At 37.1% G+C, this 21,080-nt stretch overlaps 1 protein-coding gene across 5 annotated transcripts in view; it reads left to right on the forward strand.

Annotated features, from left to right (window-relative positions):
- The window catches only part of LOC146004568 (putative Na(+)/H(+) antiporter nhx-9), a 334,088-nt gene that overhangs the window by 291,374 nt on the left and 21,634 nt on the right, over positions 1-21,080 (forward strand). For 4 of the 5 annotated variants that reach the window (XM_083143438.1, XM_083143439.1, XM_083143440.1 and 1 more), the window contains exons 5-13: positions 1,137-1,354; positions 1,603-1,805; positions 5,415-5,504; positions 6,880-6,950; positions 7,281-7,481; positions 8,739-8,877; positions 11,877-12,023; positions 14,466-14,535; positions 16,964-17,062. In XM_083143438.1, coding sequence (XP_082999564.1) covers positions 1,137-1,354; positions 1,603-1,805; positions 5,415-5,504; positions 6,880-6,950; positions 7,281-7,481; positions 8,739-8,877; positions 11,877-12,023; positions 14,466-14,535; positions 16,964-17,062 — 1,238 coding nt within the window. The remainder of the gene's footprint in view (positions 1-1,136; positions 1,355-1,602; positions 1,806-5,414; positions 5,505-6,879; positions 6,951-7,280; positions 7,482-8,738; positions 8,878-11,876; positions 12,024-14,465; positions 14,536-16,963; positions 17,063-21,080) is intronic. The other variant, XM_083143441.1, reaches the window with a different exon arrangement.

Below are 21,080 nucleotides of genomic sequence, written 5' to 3' on the forward strand. Positions count from 1 at the left end.
AAATATGGGTGGTATTTGTAAGGTGGGTGGGGTAAATTTACTCGCCCTTGTTCATTCTGGAAAATGTATATAATATCCTGATGCTTTGAAAAAGAGGTGCAGGAGTGGCCCAAACTTTTTTCACGTAAGCCTAAATAGAAATTGCCGGAAAATTTGAAGTTGTCAGACTTCTGTTTTTGTTTTTCTTGCATGCCTGCATTGATGTTTTATTTATATTACATCTAATAAATATATATATACAATAAATAAAAGTGCTGGTCCCCTTGGTGGAGTGGTTAGCACATTGCACTGCGATGCCAGGGGTCCCAGGTTCGAATCCTGGCCTGGGCATACATGTTTGTAAGTGTGTATTCATCAGTTTCATCATATCACTCATCCCCATCTTCGCAAATTAGGCAAAAGTGGCACAAAAGGCGAAGTAAAATAAAGCAAATCAATGAATCAAGTAAATAAGAATTTTTGCTGCAAACCAGGACAAATTTTCAGAATATGCCACTGGGAAATATCTCCAGTGAAATTTTTCAAAGATTGCAATGATTGTAGGTACTCCACTTTTCATTTTATTCTGCTAACTAAACTATATTTTTATCAATATGAAAAGTTACTTCTCTCTCTTTCCTTCCTCCCCCCTTCCTCCAGTCAAAGTGAGGCATCATTACCAAATGAAGTTTATTGGGGTTAAAACAAAGATCATAATCTTATACTAGCTGTTCGAAACTGTACTTTCAATTCTGGGATTTGTAACTTTTAGGCCAGCTGCCTAAGGTGGCTAAGTACTTAGACTGGTTGGCTGATAACCTTGCCTTTGAAGGTTCTGGTTCAAATCCTGACAGGCCATGGATGTTTCACTGTTGTTGTTTTTCAGCGATTAATTTAAGCAACATTAATTTTTATTAACCTAATGAGAGATAATCTATAATAAATATCAAATACTAGTTTTAACGTATGCATATTACCAGAAAAGTTTGTACAATATTGATTGATTTTCCTAAAATTAAAATCATCCGAATATTCAAATCATTATATTTATTTCAATTCATCTCTAGCCTGGCTTCCAAAATAAGTATCAAATAAACCTCAAAATGTTAGTGTACTAAAATTTCGTTTTATGTTAAGAGACTTTATTTTTCTTGCAGAATTACTTTCTGTGGGATCACAATGAAAAACTATGTGGAAGCGAATGTATCCCACAAATCGCACACAACGATCAAGTATGCTATGAAAATGATTAGCAGCTCCTCTGAAACAATCATCTTCATGTTCCTTGGTGTTGCAACAGTAACGAAGGATCATGACTGGAACACTTGGTTTGTCATCCTCACCATATTGTTCTGCTCTGTGTATAGAACTATAGGTAAGTTGAATTAAACTGTTAACACTTCATTTTCTGCAAATAGTTTCAATTCCAATGCACCTATTACAGTTTTCAATAGACAATCAAGCTTCCGTTCCAAATTTGTAAGGATATTTTGTGCTTATTTAGTAATTTTAAGAGAGCAATGGAACGAGATTGTTAGTGGAACACCATTATTTGTTCCCTGATAATTTAATATCTTGTTTATTTACAAATTATACAGGTTTCTGTTTGCTGTTGTTTTGCAGGTATCATTGTCCTCACTGCCATCGCCAATCGCTTCCGCCTTCATAAACTGAACAAAGTGGACAAGTTTGTAATGTCTTACGGCGGTCTCAGAGGTGCTGTAGCCTTCGCTCTGGTTCGCCTAATTGAGTGCCACTACGTAAGCCTCAAACCCATGTTCACCACGACTACAATTGCTGTGATTTACTTCACAGTGTTCTTCCAGGTAAGGTCGAGTTCACTATGTTCTATGTAATCATGTTGTAGACAGTGACTGTGCACTGTATGATCATGTTTTATGGGACCGACCTAGCTATATACTCTGATGGCTGTGGATTGTGGGGGAAGGGGGAGTGTGACATACTATGCAGCAAGAGGTCTCAGGTTTGCCTCTTGTCAAGGTGAGGGGAGGGGAGGATGACCAACGGGGAGAGAGAGAGAGAGAGACCAACTCTCCAGTATTAGAGCTATTTTTTTTATCCTCCCGTATTGACAGTCTCTTATTCCCATACTTTTTATGAATAACCAAGGTAACGAAATTTGAACTAGTTCAGTGAGTCATACAAAACTAGGGGTGACCTTTCACGCAGTACACGCAATTGTCAATCTCACTTCCACATAGTACACCCTGGACTGCCTTTTGCAGACTAACGAGGCTCTGGCATCTGGCCCTATGGCCAATATAATTCTGTGTGTTGTCCTGTTTTGTGTCCTTATGTGTGCTGAGTGCTCCTTACAGCCTCAGCTTTTAACCAAAGTCAGAATGTTTTAAATATTTTAGTTACACTACATTATAATTATGTTAGTTTAGTTACGGTAAGGTGCTGGAACCCGTATCATGTGAGGGTGCAAAATAGCTTAAGTGCTGATGCACCCAAACTTTTAAATTCAAATTCAAATACTTCTAATTGACTGCACGTTTAACTTTTGGTGGCCGGAAGTGATGTCATATCTTGTAGTAGTTGATTGGTGCTTAGTTCTGCAGCAGCAGTGGACAAATAGATATGGGTTAGGACTAAGAGACACATGCAAATTTGTAAATTTTTATTGTTTTGATCTGTATCCTTGGCAGTTTCCTGCCTCTGGCTGGTTCGGCATAGAAGTCAAGCCTCTCCATTTTTTCTTGGTCTTCAACCACTCCTCTCTTGTCCTCTTCTCCTAACACTCTCCGCTATCTTCTCTTTCCACCGACATCTTGGTACTCTCCCTTGGCCTTATTCCCACTCCTTGTGCATTGTAAGCTCTTACTGGTAGTCTTTCTGCATCCATCCTCTTCATGTGTCCGAACCATCTCATCTGTGCCTGATCTATCCTGTCCTGAAGCTTCACCACCCCCACTGTCTGTTGGCTCTCCTCATTCCTTATTCTATCCCTTCTAGTCTTCTCCAACATACTCCTTAAAAATTTCATCTCCACTGCCTGCATCTTTCTTTTGTCTCTAGCACATTGCATGTGTTATATATTACCTTCTTGCATTTCATGGGTATATCCCTGTTCTGTATGTTAATCTTCGAACACTTTGATAAGAGTCCACCACCCATTTGTCCTCTTCTGTTTATCTCCTCATCTATTCATCCACTTCTCTGTTATCCTTGCTAGATATGCTGAATATTATATAAAATGTAAATTAATTCTTTTCTTTAATATTACCATTCCATAAACATTTGATGGGGTGATGCCATGATGCTAAAAAATGCGCAAAATTTGTTGAGACTAAATCTCCCATAAATTAAATGCCAAAAGTTGGAAATCTCCCTTAAATTTGTGGCCGAAAGGGGAGGGGGAATAAAATAACTTATCGATCAGCACAGTGAATTCAAAATTTGGCAGTGGAATTTTCAGTTTGAATGAGGAACAACGCTGGAAGAAAGAGGATGCCAGAAGTGAAGATGGAGGGCTTGCAGATGGGTTGCTATTCTAAGATTTATACTGTTTCACAAAAGTCTGTAAATCCACATCTTTGAAAATTAATTGCCAACAGGCCTGTAGCCAGAATTTTATTTCAGGGGGCTCATACCTTATCGGAAACTGCTATCTAAAGGCAGGGGATAAAAGCCGTGAAGAATTTCTCAGTATATTAAACAACTTGAGATGTTAATCCTGCGAAGGAAGTAAAATTAATTACCTCTACACACTATTTTAAATTAAGTTATTGTAGAATTTCAGAGGGGGGCTTCAGCCACCTGAGCCTTACCCCTGGCTACGTGCCTGGTTGTGAATTCTGGTTTCTGAAGAATTTGTATTAATATCAATATGTTTATTCATCATTAAGCATTACAATAATGCAATAGATGTCGTCATTGGTACAAATATAAAACAACACATGAATAGTATAAACATACAAATATAAGACAGAATACAAGAATAACATAAACAAGCATGCATATATATATATATATATATATATATATATATATATATATATATATATATATATATATATAATAACATAGGGTGAGTATGGAGAGAATAGTATTGCACATATTAAAAGTTCTAGAAATTTAAATCTTCTTTTGAGTGCAGAATAACTTCGTCTATTGAGTAGAAAACCTTTTCTCTTAGCCAGTCTTGCAGAACCTTTCTAAATTTTTCAAGAGGTGCATAGTGGGCTGTCCCTAGCATCTGGTTGAAGTGTTTTATTCCCATGTGTTTGTAATTATTTTGTACTTTGCTTAGCCTGGTTGGTAGTGTGTCCAACTTATAACTGAATCTTGTGTTTTGTCTGTGTACAGTGTGTCTTATGTTGAATTTATGAATAGCGGGTGGAACCCTCCCTCCAGCCCAATACCCGTTTAAATAGTGCAGAATAAAAATACACTGCAGTGCTTGTGTTGTATCCTGTCCATGTGTGCTAGTCTTTTAATCAATTTCATGTTTGTTTATCCTCATTTTTGTAATTCACCAAAACTAGCAGAAAAGCTAAGTAAAATAAATATAAAAAATATCAACTTAATGGTGATAATTAACCTTCATAAACTGTGTTGACTGCCACTTTCCTTTTTTTATTTATATCTAGACATGTGCTGGTTGGACTCTTTGTCCACACCTGTCAAAATTTTTGATCTGATCCCTATAATATTCACACAGAGGTCTCTCCTCTCTCAAAATTGAAGACTCCAGGCCAGTAGTTTCAAACTTCTTAGTTTTACTGCACTCTTAGTGTTTCAAGCTGCGAAAGTCAGAATGCAGGTCTATATAACACTTGCAATACTCAGTTAGAGTGGTTAGGTTGCGTGCCGTAAGTTAAAAAAAGAATAAGCACACATTTCGAATTCAGAAACATTTTATTTGTAAAAAGTATTAAATTAGCATATTTGGAAAAATCATATTTCAGTGAAAACATTGGAACATTTTTCGGCACCCCAGGGTGCTGCCAGACACACCTTGGGAAGCACTGATCTAGGCAATGGTGATTAATACAAGGTTTACGAATTTAATTCTTTTTAATAAATACATGACATTGATAATATTAATATTCTCTTGTGTTTTCCTTTGGCACCTGTGACAGCAATATAAAGCAAGTTATTTGAGCAACTAACGATAAGAAAGTAACTTCTTCCATTGCGAGACATACATAATCAGCCTTTCAGCAGTTCTTTTTTTATTTTATTCCTAGCTGCGCTATTGTTATGATTAGGTTTGTTGCCATATTCATTTTCTCACCATTTCTGCAACCAAGTTTACATATTTTCCTCTCCTTTTTTACCTATCATGCATACACCCAAAGTTAGTGCATCTTCTGTACTTGGCAAGTGGACAAATTGCTAGTCAAATGTAAAGTTTCAAAACTATGAATGCAGACCTCGAAATATGTTAATTTTACTTTTCTTTTTAGGGAATAACAATCAAGCCTTTGGTGAAGATCCTCAATGTAAAGAGAGCAAGTAAGAGGAAACCAACAATGAACGAGAGAATTCATGAAAGGGTATGTACAAATGGCATGCTTGTGAATTAAATGTTTTGTTAATAGTGAAGGTGCAATGGTTTTTAATCATCTTGAGGATGATGATGACAAAACGTGGAAGGAATCTGTAAACACTTGCCACTCAAAATAAAAGATTCTGTTTTGTGGCCTCGCCACATGTTCATTCTAGGTTTACTTTTAAACATTCATGTTATGAATACATGTTTATTACAAATGCTCACCTTTTTCCACTTGGGGTAAGACAATGGCTCCCAGGTTGAGATCCAACTTTAAATGTGGCACCCTTGACCATCTGTTTTGTACCTTCTCACGAAAGTGAAATATTTTGCTTGGTTTATGAAGATTATGTTTATGAACGTTTTCCACTGTTTTTAGCTCTGAGATGTGTTATTGTTAAGTAAAGTACATCTGTTACCTTAGCGTGTTACCTTCCTGTGAAGTAGAACAGCCTGAACGCTTCGTGCAAGTGAATATAGCACCCAACATGACATTCCACAACAGCAGCTATATTTTTACATTCTTGGGAGTGTTAGGTTTGGAACTGATAGCAATTTCTGACATGTTCGCTATTTTAGTGTGAATAGAAATTGTTTTTACTAATAAAAAGCCACGAAAGGACTTCAAGATGGCAGGTTTTTACTTACGCAGGCCATACTTTGAGATCAAATATCTGTTATTTGTGTTTGCCGTGCACTGGAACCAATTTTATATTATGTAAAACATCGAAATCTGTCAATTAGAAAACGATTCAACAAAATTCTCGAGGGGGTACAGGGGGTGAATGGCCCATAAACTGTAGTTCAAGTAGCTTATCTGAGAATAAAAGTGGACTTAAACAAACATTTGCCAAAAATATTTTGATTCAACTTTATTGCTAAATTGTTTGTCAATATTTTTTCATATAATTTTTTTTTTGTGTAAAATACAGGGTTGAAACGTGTAATTCCAGAAATACTGTTAATTCAGTTTATTCAATAATAGAGAAACTAGCACTAAAGCTCTAAGTAGTATGTGTTGATTGATTTTATAGTTCTTATTTGTGCAAATAAGCAAGCAGATTTTTCCTAAGCTGTTCAACATAACCAAGACATCTCAAATTAATTCTTAAGTTAGTTTTTATTATTAATTTAAATGTGCCTCTACATCAAACTCTTATTTGAATTTTGTTCTGAGTAACATGCAAGTGCAATTTAGAGACGAAAAAGTTATGATCAACTTCTGGTATGCAGATTGAAATTTCAGATTAAAAGTAGAAAAAGATTGGAAGTATAGTCTGCACATTCAACTTCTTGCGTTTAATCTGCAAATTAAATTGTTGCAATTGGCTTAGAAAGCATTTAAATTTTTTTGTTAACATATTATTTTTCTCCCATAGTTCATGGATCACTTAATGGCTGGAATTGAGGATATCCTAGGTCGTCATGGAAATTACCATGTCAGAGACAGGTAAAACTCCATATTTTTATGTTTCAAGTTAATTTCATTATACTTTCTTTTCACTTTAATATATTTTCAATAAGTAGTTATAGGCATGTGAAAATTATTGTTCAATTGAAATCTTTTGACAGTTCATGCTGCTGTACCACCAAGCTAACTGCAATTTCTACATCTTGTTCATCCAGGTCCATATTTTCAGTAGCTGTGAAAATTTAAATATTTTGATACATAGATAATAACTTGATTCTTAGTGAACCTTTAACATAATTTACCTAAGCTAGGATAGTGTCATGCATGCTAAACATTTATTTTACAACCTGCATCTTTTCTGTGTTACAGGTTTAAACGTTTCAACAACAAGTTCATTCGTCCTTGGCTGATAAGGGACCACAAGGGGGCAGAACCGAAGATCCTGGAAACTTATTCGAAGCTTGCTATGAAGGATGCAATGGAATTCATGAGGAGAAATGCATCAAATCTAGGCAACATGAGTGGTACTGAATCCATGTCAGCCCTTTTCCGCAATAATCTAAATGGGAGGTGAGAGACATTGTTGCCAGTTTTTATTTCTAAAAATGTAGGTTGATGTATTGTGTGCTGTTTTTGTAATTTTTTTAGGTGTTGCTAAAAAAGATTGTATAAAAATGGAAACATCGCAGCATACATTCTTATAATGGTCATACAGTTGAGACTGCTTTATACATAATTCTGTTTTATATGTAAATTACTGTAGGTCCCAGTAAAATATAATTTAAAAATGTCAATTAAGTAGTAGCAAGCAGTCTTTGGTCTTGAAAGCCAGAAAACAGCGGTGATGGGGTTCTTATGCTTTGACCATTCATCACCTGATGAAGAATCCACTCTGGAAGGCCCTGGCCCCTTGGAGGGCTGTTGCAACATGGAGTTTAGGTTTTTTAGGAGACAAAAACTTTGTCTAGGAGGGGCAATTACCCCCCATCAGTCTCCTCTGCACCTGATTGCTTCTGCTGCTGTAAGTCCATCAAAAGGGCAAGCAATGAGTTTCTAATGCCTTTGGAGGCAAATTCTTTACCATTTACCATTGATATATGTCTCCTCACAAAGGCAAGTTCTGTACATGTGCTGTCCCTAGTTCTTCTGTCAGTAGATGGAAGCACTCTTGATAGCTGCCAGGATGCTCAGCTGCAGAAATTTATCAGGATGAACCTTTTGACAAATTAATGTACCCTGCCTGGTTGCAGAGTGGTTATTAATGTGAAAAGCAGGCCCAGATTTATATTTATGTAAGAGCCCGGGGCCAGCAACATTGTGATCCCCCATTCCTGTGTACAGGATGGTATTTAATGGGGGATGAGGTGAATTCCGCCCCCTTGGGGATATACAGATATGTCGCTGTTGCTAAAGAGAAAAGTAGTTACTGGAATTTTCCTCCCTTGTTATTTTTTTAAATTCCAAAATTTTAGGCCATGTTACATCAGATAGTACATTTTTACCACATTTCAAATATCTGGTTTTCTTTTAATTTCGTGACCCTTTTCCAAGCAGTTTTTACCAGTGCAGATGGAGGCTGGTACTGTAGCCCCTCCCCCATCTCTCTCTCTAAAATTCTGGCCCTGGTCATGAGTATAGATTAAATATGTTTAATGTATCCGCTATCATTTAACTGACACAACTGCTTTGCATTTATGGTCGATTAACAACCTTTGCAACGTTCTTTGCAGAACTGGTTTGCATTTATGGTCGATTAACAACCTTTGCAACGTTCTTTGCATATGGATGGTCAAAGCTTGTAACATTACTATAATATATTCCTTACAGCACCAGCTTCACACAACTGGATTCAAGTATGTGGAATTTGGACATGCATGAGTTGGAATACAACCCATCCAGGAAGGACATGACAGATGCCAAAATACACCATCTCTTAGCTGAAGAACTTTGCCAGCCTTACAAAAGGGTTTGTTTCTGCATTACTAACTATTTTTACTGCTAAATTAAATGTGATTTTATTAGATATAATTTAACATGCTATATTTGTTTGTATAGCGTCTCACTACCTTGCGGGAAACCTGGGTTTGAATCCTAGTGTGGGTGATCTGTCGGAATTTTTTGTCCATGCATAGTGTGGCTCCAGGGTTCATTAGAATCTTGTCACAGTTCTTGAGTTGTTCACTTTTTAACATTGTTTTCGAATTAATGATTTCCGTAACTTTTGCACCAGTTTACACCTCCAATGCCATAATGGTAATGTCTTCGGCTTGTAATCAAGGGGTTCCAGGTTCAATACCTGGTGGAGGCACTTGGAAGTTTGGATCCCACTTTAAACTGTATACCTAGTCCTGATTAGCCTTTCTGTACATAAAGTAGACTTAGGTCAATTTTTTTTTACTAGCTAGAATTGGGAATTCACATTTCGCTTTTTCCTTCCAACTTGTTTCTCTATTGGGAATTTTTTTTTTAGTTCTTTCAAAAATGTTGAATAATTGAATTCCTTTGATTAACACTTATTAGTATGATAAATCGTTATGGGATGGTCTGGAAAGCTATTTAAAAGTACCCAGAAGAGTATTTTACAAAATTGATAGTAACCCTGAGTGTCACCCCCATCCCTATACATATTAGCAGGGAAGAGACATATATGTAGTAGTAAAAATGTGCTAAACATGTAAATACATATTTAGTTATTTTCACCAAAATATGGAGTTAAATATGGACTTAAAATTGTAAAAATTTAAGTTTTTTAATAATAAAGATACTACACAAGCTACATAAAATACAGTTCCGGCATTGTAACTATTACCGTGATGGTCTTGAAGTACATGTGCCACAACTAGCAGAGAGGGTGGGGTTAGCAATGGGTTGCTGGACTTGGGACACACTTCCAACATTGTCAAAATAACTTTTGTAACAACCAGGAACTGATGCTTGAGCCTTCATTGTCTATTGTTGACAACAATTGTAAATAAACAGGAATTTCAAGTGTTTTGCCATAGCAAAAGCAAACAGTTTGGAGGTGTAAAATTGGAGGGTATAAGAAAGGTCTTCAACTTTTGTTTAATGTTGCTTCGGACTTTGTCTGTTATTCACAAGAAATTCACCTAACTCTTTCTGTCACTTGGGGACCTGCAGTTATGGTGTGAATATGGAGTATATATGTTGAGAAATGTTCTGAAGTATGAAAAAAGTACGTAAAAATAACTAAAATATGTTAAATATGAGCCAAAACCTAATATATGTACAAGTATGGAAAATAAAAACAAAATTTTTCGAGTGTACCTGCAAAGATAATACAAAATATAACTGTTTTCAGCTTCATACATAAATATGTATTCACATATAAATCTTTTCCCTGCATATTAGTATCGTTGAATTTGGGTGTTAGTATAGGTGTAATGTGTGTAGTGTGGGTGTGCTTCACAAATCTTAAAGCATTAATTGTAGGAAATGTGTTAATTCCACATGCAGCCAGCAAAGGGCAACAGAGCACAACTTGTTACGGTCTTCTTTTCCATCGCTTTGCTTCTGTCTTGCTGCTTTTCAAATGTTTCATGTTTTGCCATTTCTTCTATTTTCCTATTGTATCTCGATGATGCTTATAAGAACATAACGGAAACTCAAATTTCAATTTTTGTGTTTATTTAATTGTGCCATTATTTTTCATATTTGGTCATTGGATTTGAGAAGACTACACCGGTTCAGGTAAATACAGTTGCGTAAATTTGTTTTGAGATTACTTTTTATATATTGCAAAATGTTTATTAGTTTTGTTTCTGTATGGACACTATGCGGATGTCAGCTGTATTGTAACCAGTGTTATTTTCTGTGGTAAGCAGATATCTACAATGCACTCTCATTAATTGCACTAACAGCATTCTGAACATTTGTGGTTGGAAACGAGTATGTGATGTTTAGGCACTCTTTGCTTCAGTTAAGATTTCTCTTTAAAATTCACGTAATCACACCTGAAAAGCTTTTTTCAATATATCTCGCATGTAAGTGCACATTTTCTCAATTTACCCACACAAGCACACACTGCAAGATCAAAATAAAAGTAGTTATCACGTGTGTTTTTTTTTTTTTTGGACCAAAAAGAATGTGACTTCAATTTGTACTACGTACTTGGGTTCAGTTCACCTGCATAGTGTCAGTTAGCTCCAAGGCTTTCACCATTTCTAATTATGACCCTTCTGTGATTAGCATAAAAGGCTGCTACTTTTTTTTTTAATTAAAGGGTGTCACTTTAAATATGGGGGTTAGGGACAGTCATCCTGTGCATGGAGGCAAAAACAGGCATTGAATCAGTAAAGTGTAATGTGATAACGTCGGACTTGTCCTTCTGGTCTCATCTGATGAAGACGTTGAAATAGTGTATTTAAAAAATGACATGTGGAAATTCCAATTAAACTAGAGAGGTGGGGATCACATTTTTTATTCATAATGATGATGGCACAAGGCATGAGCTATGCTTTATTTAAATTATTTTCATTTTCAGAAAAAAAATCCACTCAATGTAAATTGAGATTTATTGTAAGTCTGAATGTTTAAGAAACATTAGGTTGATCCAGTTAGGGAATTTAACTGCCACATGGGAGAGATTGGGAGGGTATTTTCCAACATTGCTGGTGGCTCTGGGGCTCATCCAGCCTCTAATCCATTTATACTGGAGGATGAAGACAGCCAGAGCATGGTGCTGATCACATTACTTCCCCTGTGCCTGGGATCGAAAATTTGTGGAGCTTAAGGCACTGACCTTGAAACATACTTCCTTTCTCAAAGCCTCACGGTCACAAAACAGCCATAGGACAAAATGTAGGATATAATGAGAGAAGAGATACAAAAGATAAATTTTATATTTTTTATTATTTCTACTATGCACGTAGGTTGGATTTTTTAAAAGCAAAACAAAATTGGGCTTCTGTCAAAAGTTGTTGGTACTATTGTTTTGTTTTCTTCCAGCACCGTCGTCTCAGCTACAGCAGGCATGCCGTAGATGACAGAGACTTATCAACCCAAGTGAACTACAAAATGCACATGAACATACCACGTATGCTCGGTGAAGATGTGAGAAAACGACAACAGAAGAGAACGAAGAAATCTGGGAAGGTAGGCATGCTTCAAAATATGTGCTAATTCTAATGTAAAATAACAGGAACACGAACTTTATTGGTAATGTTGATTACTCTGTGGTGAAAGTTGTCTTCAAACAAGTGTTCAGTTACCACCAAGGTTAATTTTACATAAACATCTTTCGAGCACACACACTGCTCTCATCTTCAGGGAACAAAAAGCACAATGTATGCACTCGAAACCTTGGATGCTAACATAAAATTAACCTCACTGGTAACCCAAGAACACTTGTCCAAATCACTTTGCCAGGAAAGCTATGATCCCGAGTAACCACAACCGTTGGGCCAGCGTAAGTTTTTACGTTGGTTGGCAAATTTACATTGGTCTTAAGTTGAGCCTGTGGCCACGGTGGCTCAGTCGGTAACGTGTCTGACTACCGTGCTATAGGTCCCGGGTTCGATCCCCAGCTGATTCAAATCTGGGAACTTTTCTAATGTTGGAAGCAGCCCCAATGCCCACCCAGCGTCGAATGACATGGGTACCTGGGGGAAACCCTGGGGGGTAAAGGCAGTCAGGGGTGTGATGCTGATCACATCACCCCCACTCACGATTGGATCAAGAAAGTGTGGGGTGTTACCCCCACACACCCTATACGCCTTCATGGCGTGGTGCTAAGCACAGGGGAGACTTTATCTTTATATATATATATATATATATATATATATATATAAATCAAAGAAGGTAAAAGGAAACACTCACCGGACAGTAGAAAAATTCAAAATTTTCGCTAATTTCATAGCATCATCGGTGTGAGAAGAAATAGACAGAACCGGAAGTTGGGTGTAGGAAATTTTGGTTTTCAAAGGTGAAGTTGTTACAAGTGAGGACAAGGTGGGCTAGGTGGGTCAGGAAGTTGGTGCTGGGGTTGTGAGGTTTGGGTCTGCTATTGAGATAGAATTCTATGGAGCGGAGGCCATGGGAGTGAGGTATATTGGTGTAGAGGGAAGTAACATCGATGGTGGCAAGGATGGTATTTGGGGGCAATGGTGGAAGGGTGCTGATTTTCTGGAGGAAGTGGTTGGTGTCACGGAGGTAGGAGGGCAGAGCTTTCACAAGAGGCTGGAGATGGGAGTCAACAAAGGCTGAGATTCTTTCTGTGGGTGAGTTATAGCTGGACACAATGGGTCTACCGGGGTTGCCAGGTTTGTGGATTTTGGGCAAAAGATAGAAGGTGGGGGTGCGGGGATTGTCGGGTATTAACATGGCGGTGGTACGAGCTGTTAGGCCTTCAGGGGGGCCGCGGGTGTGGATGAAGTCCTGGATTTTGTTGAGGTGTTCGGCGGATAGGTCAACTGTGGTGGGTTTGTAGGTGGAGGGGTCAGCCAGCTGGCGGTTGGCTTCCGCCAGGTAGTCTTGAGAGTTCAAGACCACCGTGGTGGACCCTTTGTCAGCTGGGAGGATTTTGATGTTGTGGTTGTTGCGGAGGTCTCTGAGAGCTTTCTGTTGGAGGGGGGGGTTGATATATATATATATTCTGTGCCTCTACTCACAGTGTCGTCGATCTTTTATCTACCTTCTTGAAAATGCTTATTGCTTCTCTCTAGCTGTAGTAGAACAAGAGCATTCTGAAGGTATTCTTGTGAAGGTGGTTAAACAATGTTATGTGCAGACTAAATTCCATGAAAGGTGGAAAACTTAAGTTTTTTTGTGCTACAAAATGCTCTGTATTTTTTTTTTTTGCAACTAATTTGTACTATTGTTTACGTTTGGCCTCACAATAAATTATGCATGTATCAAACACAAACCTACCTATAATTTAGTTTTCAGTAAGTTGGTTCAACATAAAACCTCACGTTGGGCCAACGTTGGAACCATGGCCAAAGTTATCGTATGTTCTTAAGTTTGGCCAACCATTTTCATTACATGGGCCCAATGTTGGGTCAACCACTTTTGCTTACTTGGGATAGTTGTCAGTTTTAAAATTTAGACATTTGCATATTTTTGAAACCCATTCTCATTGTTACTTAATCTTCATGAATTTGTATTTCATGATTCATATTTCCACTTGCCTTTAATCATCCACCACTGGGTCTTTAAATTGAGTACAATGAATGAACTAATTTTAAAATTCTCACAATTTTACTGTTTTGAAGCAGGAAATTATATTATGGTCAGTGTAATTTAGACACTTTATTGGGTTTGGTATTAATTTCATCAAGACATCAAAGTAAGAAAGTAGGTTTTATTAATCTCTGAAAAAAAAATACCTCTTATAAATTTCAATAAACCTGGGAATTTTGAAGGAGTGAGTGCCTCGCCTTGCCCCTGCCAAGTTACGCCTATGCCCGAAGAGATGTTTGGAAACCTAAAGTTAGAATATGTAAGGATTAAACTGTACAATGTCCAATTAAAATTGCATGATATTAATAACAAGAGATTTGTGTTCTACAATGTTAATAGCAATGTTTCATTTTGTAGGATGGGAAAGTTAACCATGTCAGTTTCCCTGGTATAACTCAAAATGGATCTGTTAAGCAGTTTTCACATGGTGAGTAGTGCTTCAAAGATTTGTTCTCATTCTGACATTCAATTAGCATTATTATGATAGTAACCAAAAAGAAAAAGGAATCTGATATCTCTAATAATATTTGCCAATTATTGATATGCGAAATGGTTGTAAATATATTTCTAGACATAATGTTGTTTAATATTGTGAATAATTAATGCACAAGAGCTTTCAGGAGTTGGGCATTTTAGATTACAAATTATGTATGGGCTTGTGTGTGACGTGTACTGGTGGAGGATTAATGGAAACCTTTCTCATGTCAGTCTGTTGTTGTTTGTCTAGTTCTTATACCTGATACCTCCAAAGGTTCATGTTTTAGTGTTTTCCAGATGTAAATTTATCCCTGGAAGGGAATGCTCTAATTTTTCCTCCCACTGAAAATTTTTCAGTTGCCTCTTATGTAAAAACCTCAGGAAATAATTGAACAGGAATTAGTTTATGCAATATTATCATGGACAGTGTTGCAACTATACTATAATTTTCCTTTCATTTTCAAGAAAACATTTTCTTGTCCTAAGTATCTACTGACTGGAATTCTTGGAATTGTGTTTAAAAACAATTACATGGTGAATAAGAATTACATTATTCACACAGCAGTTACTAATATTACTTCCCTTCACAGAAAATATGCTAAACTTTTATGATCAGATAATGTTCAGACTTACAACAGTATGCTCTGTTGGATGTTTTGTATTATTGAGATGTATTCATTGAAAATTAATGTTATTGGTGTTACTGTTGAGGGGTTGAAACATTGAGAAAGATATTAACATATGCAGGATGGTATTTCAAGGGAGTGATGAGGTGAATTCCTCCCTTTGGATGTTCCAGATTTTAGCCTAAGCTTCAGAAGGGATTACTGAAATTCAACCCCTCCTGCTCCCCAAGTGTTTTTTTTTTCAAATGCAACATTAAACATTTGTAATTAGACTCGTAGCTAGAATTTATCTCCAGGGGTGCTCACAGGTTATCAGGGGGGGGGGGGGGCTTTGTAAACCAACTTCATTTTTTAAAAATATTAACTATTAAATGAAGGTAAATTGTGTGTGTTGGGGGGGGGTCATTGTTATGGCAAGTCATCAGAAAAGCTAGGTAAGCAAATAGAAGAGCTTGAGCTTAAAATAGAAGAAAAGGAGATTATTTTAGGTTTTACTAAACCAAGCCAAGCTGATAATTGTCTACAGTTATTAAAATATTTAGCATTACCCATAAAATTTATAAGTATCATACAAATACTGGACTTTTCTTCATCTTTTAAAACATCTCTTGAAGTATTAATTGACTGATACCAAAATCATCCCTTACACACTCCATACTACATTTGACGATACAGATATTTATATCGCACAAAAAATGCACAATATTCAATCACAGTGGCTACTGTACATTCCACCCCCAGCCGAAGCAATGAAACTCCCCTTCATTCTCAAAACTTGGGAACTGTTAACCTTTGATGCACGTGTGGAAGTAATGTGGATGATATCAAAGTCACAGATTTATGTCGAAACTGGAGGTAGCAACGGGCAGTGAAGGTGCAGATAAAGAAGCTGCTCTATGAAGGAACTTACAAAGTCTAGATAATCTTGTAAATACTTGCAGCTACGTACGTAGACTTCAGCTCATAAACACGATGAGGTTATGTAATAGTAATAGCCGCTGTTCATGTTCTGTGGATTTATCCTTAAAGTTGTGAGCTGTGTACATTTTCACTCTTCACTGCAAACAAATTATACAAAATAGTTTATCTAATGTCAAGGGGGCTGAAGGCAGTTCCAGGGGGTCCCTGGCTACGGGCCTGTTTGTAGTGTGTATAATGTTACCAACCTTAAGAAATTCATATCTGAAGCTGCCTATTTTGGAGTGTAACACACACATCACTGCTTGAAGTGGAAATTCCCATCTGGGGGAATTCTTACACAAATTATTTGCTAGGGAGGAAATGGTGTGTGTGGGGGGAAGGCCTTATGAGATTTGAGATTCGTAATTTTTAGTAGCATTTATGTATGCCATGTTAAAACTCCTGTTCATGCAAATTCTGTGGTTAAAAAAATTTACCTGCAATCGAGGATCTAAGTTCGAAGTGGAAATTCTCAATTTCTTATTTTGATGAGCCACTTTAAATTATACGTTCAGTCCTGTTTAACGTGGACTTGAAAAATTATTATATTCCTGTAGTTACGGTTATTACAAGCATAAGAAAACAGTTTTTCGTTGTGACATTTCAGGAGGACACACGCTCCCTTCATCAGATGTTTGTTCTCCTGAAACGTCACAACTAAAAACTGTTTTCTTATGCTTGTAATAACAGTAAACTACAGGAATATAATTCTACAAGCAATGCGTACATACAAGAAAAACTTGAAAAATGAACTGTCGAAAACCACTGTTCCCCTTTCTACTCCTCTTTTAGATTATATAAATGACATGCTAGAAGAAGAGCCAGAGATGGTGAAATCTGGGAGCAAAGACGATGCTGATGGTGGAATAACATTTTCTGTAAAACCTCCAGGTAGGATATGCTTCCAAATGTGTCATTGTTGTGTAATAGTCTCTCTGTATCTGGCGATTTTTGTGGGAAACAGGAATTGCAGTTTGCTATATGAAGTTGGATCAATTAGTAATAAATAAAATGAGGCAAGCAGTCTGAGTCTGTAAGGATGAAAAAAAAAAAATATGGATTGATCTTGCTCAAGTTAGGGACAGATGGAAGGCTTGTGTTCCTGCAGCCATAAACCTTCGGGTTTTAGTAGGCTAGAGAGTTAGTTTGTCTGTTATAGGCATGAGTTGGAACGAGGCTTGGACACATTAATTTCAATGTAGTCTCGTAAATGCCAGTGTGATTCTTCAGGGTTATCTTTTTTTCTGGCTGTAGTGTAGACACATCACAGTTGAAAAACTAGATACATATAGCTTTGCTACAAAATATCTGTAGCTTGTTCCGTTGAGGATTTAGATAATTCTATTCGTCATGCATGGCTGCTACTCGTAATAATAATACAGTTGTTTTCAACCCCTGTCATCAAAGCTCTCATTTAAAGACACAGAGCTAAGCCACCTTGTCAATGTTTTGAGAAGCAATAAAAATACTTCAGTTTGAAAATTTTGCAGCTACTGTAAATTGTGTACATTTACCAATAATATATTCTTCCAATACAAAATTTAAATTTTTAATCATCTTAGTGTATGTAAGGAGGTGACTACAAGAGAGCTGTGTGGGTCCAGTTGGTAGGGCATGCGACTGCTATGTGGGAGACCGCCAGGTTAAATTCCCTTCCTCTTTCCCCCCACCTCCCCACAAATACCTTATATCATTTTGGATTTGCAGGGGGTAGCTTTACCTCTACCCTACCCTACCCTACCTTGCCTTGCCTTACTACGTAACAGCAAGCGAGTTCAATCCATTTTCGATTTAACATTCATCTAATCTTGTCATTACCAGGTGTGCTGGTTAATAATTCTTAATTTCGTCGCTGGAAGCAAGGGTTGGTGCACAGTCTCAACTGTTACGTGAGTGTGTTGCCAGGACAGTACCTTCAAAATGCCATGGATGTGCAACCGAGTGCGAGTAATCGTGATATTGGGTTTGTGTGGGAAACATGTTGACCTTCAAACCAAATAAGGAGCATGTGCGGCACGTCCTGCTTTTCTTGTTCAGTTGAAAGAAAAATGCGAGTGAAAGGAATCGTATCCTTGTGGAAACGTACGGTGACAATGTCCTAACGCAAGATGCGTGTGTGCGTTGGTTTCGACGATTCAAAAGTGGTGATTTTGACTTGAAAGACAAAGATTGCCTGGGCCAGCTGAAAAAATTCCAAGATGCTGAATTGCAAGCACTGTTGGACGAAGACTATATGCAAACGCAACAACAACTGGCAGATAAGTTAAATATTGGTCGCCAAACCATATCTGATCGTCTTCATGCCATGGGAAAGATCCAGAAGGCAGGAAAATGGGTCGCACATCATCTGAACGACAGACAAATGGAAAAGCGAAAAACAGTGTGTGAAGTGTTGCTTTCTCGGCATGAAAGAAAGTCTTTCTTGCATCGGATAGTGACTGGGGACGAAAAATGGATCTACTTAGAGAACCCAAAATGCAAAAAGTCATGGGTTGACCCAGGAAAACCTTCAACATCGAACGCAAAACCGAATCGCTTCGGAAGGAAGACAATGCTGTGCATTTGCAGAAGGGTGTGGTGTACCATGAGCTTCTGAAACCAAGTGAAACAGGGAATGCCGTTCGCTACCATCAACAACTCATCAATTTGAACCATGCATTGATCAAAAAGTACCCAGATTGGGCGACAAGACATGAAAAAGTGATTTTGCAGAACGACAACGCCTTATCACACACAGCGAAAGGCGTCAGACACACAATTTCTGCACTTGGCTGGGAATTCTTGCCCCAACCGCCATACTCACCAGACTTAGCCCCTTCGGACTACCACTTGTTTTCATCGATGTCTCACTCACTTTCCCAGCACTTCAACAATTACGAAGATGTCGAACAATGGCTTGCTGACTGGATCACCTCAAAATGTGAACGATTTTTCTGGAAGGGCATCCACAATTGGACAGACAGATGGGCACAATGTATAGCTAGCGATGGCACATACTTTGAATAAAGCATTTGTTACCTTTCTCCCCAGATACACTTGTTTTCTTTTGGATCAATTAAGAATTATTAACCGGCACACCTGGTAATTGTGTAGCAGTATAAATATTTTAAAAATCATGAAAACACTGCCTCAAAAGCAGGGCCAGACATATATGCTGCACATTGATCCAGCTTCATATATTATGCGTGGAATAGAAAACTGTAAATCAGGTATAGTATTTGCTACATTGTAATACAGTAGTGTAGATAAGTGCTCACATCCATCTCTAAACTAATTAATTTTTAAACGTGTGTAAAAACCATGCTGTGTAAGCAAGTCTCGTGTGGGAAGCAAGTAGGTAATAACGATCAAAGTAGTTGCAATAATTATAATAAATGACCACGCATTTTAGGTCACACTGTATTAGATTTTCCATATGTGGGTGTATAGTATGTGCTTGCTTGATGTAAATCAAAATTGTGCAATGTACACATAGTGGCATTAAAGCACTTGTAATTGTTCATAGCCATCTGGCCTGAATAATTTCATGCACCTTACGTAACAAAATCGATGCAATATATGGCATATATTTCGGTCTCTTCAAAATATTTCATGTGAAGTGAATGAATTTCATATTAGCAAATGCTTATAGACACTCTGAACTAGATTTCTATTGTATATTATTGCATTAGTATTTCAAGACCTTCTTCAGACTTGTTTTTACTGTAAATTTTCCATTATAATAGTCACTTAATGCACTTTTCAGTTATGCAATTTACAATTTTGCTGAAGTAAACTATTTGGTTATGCATTAAAAGCTGGTTTGAGAACATTGAGCATGCGTGAACTCTACCTTGTTCTTATAGTGTGAGCCACTTGCATTCCAGTGTGTGTATTATATTTGTAGTGGTGTGTGCATGTTGTGTGTTGTCTAGAATTTAGTTTTGACTTTAAATAGCTGGTGACAGTAAATTAACTGGATTTCATTGTCATTAAAATTCTTGTTTCACTATTGTCAAAAACCTATCTGTTTGTTTACTGGTTCTTCAACACCAGCTAGCACACTTTTTGAAAACATTTAATAGTAAGTTTCGATCCAATCAGCAAAAGTTACACTTGCAGCAAGGTTGTGTCTGCGTATCCATACGTTGTTCCTGTAAGTTTCTTTCAAATCTTTTAATTCTGCTATTGTTGAATATTGGTCTGCAGTTGGCCATTGCTTGTACAAATACAACAGTTTGCTGAGGAGTTCTTCCTTCTGACACCTTCATAAATCTAAACTTATCAGATTTCAATCTGAACAGCAACTTTTTTTTATTCAAACTATGAAACTAAACATTTTGAAATTTATTGAAAATACAGTTTGCACATATTTTTCCTATGAAAGAAAGAAAAAAGCATAAATGGTATACTTGCTATTAACAGAAATACCAGTTATGTGATTATTAGCTGATTACTCTTTCGAGTAGTTAAAGCTATCATATGTGTTTGGTCATCATGTGGACTCAGAATTGTTGGCCCACCACCTGAGGGCAGTTGGAGAGCTACTTGAAAAGAAGTAGCACACTCCAGTCTAAAAATCCAAATAACAGTGGCAATGGAACTACGTACACTACAGCCACCCAAGTTATAGTTTGTGGGCTATGCTCACCTGCCATTGTTTTTAATGTGGATATCCTCAGTACTTATAAAAATTTGAGGCATTATCTTTAGTGTAAGTATAATGTAATATGGCCCGAAACTAATGACTGTATGTAAAACTACATGTCTCTTAAAAACAAGATTGATTGACAGATATTCACCCTGAAAGGGCCGTTGTGCCATGGATTAATTAGCTATTTATTTATCTTTCTAAAGAACCGAATACATTCATTTGCTAAGATAATATTTTTCTTCACTTTTGAACTTGTTAGTATTGAGAATCTGTGTG

The sequence above is a fragment of the Lepisma saccharinum genome, chromosome 22 (assembly GCF_977018435.1).
Source record: "Lepisma saccharinum chromosome 22, izLepSacc3.1, whole genome shotgun sequence".
In the NCBI taxonomy this organism is placed as follows: Eukaryota; Metazoa; Arthropoda; class Insecta; order Zygentoma; family Lepismatidae; genus Lepisma; species Lepisma saccharinum.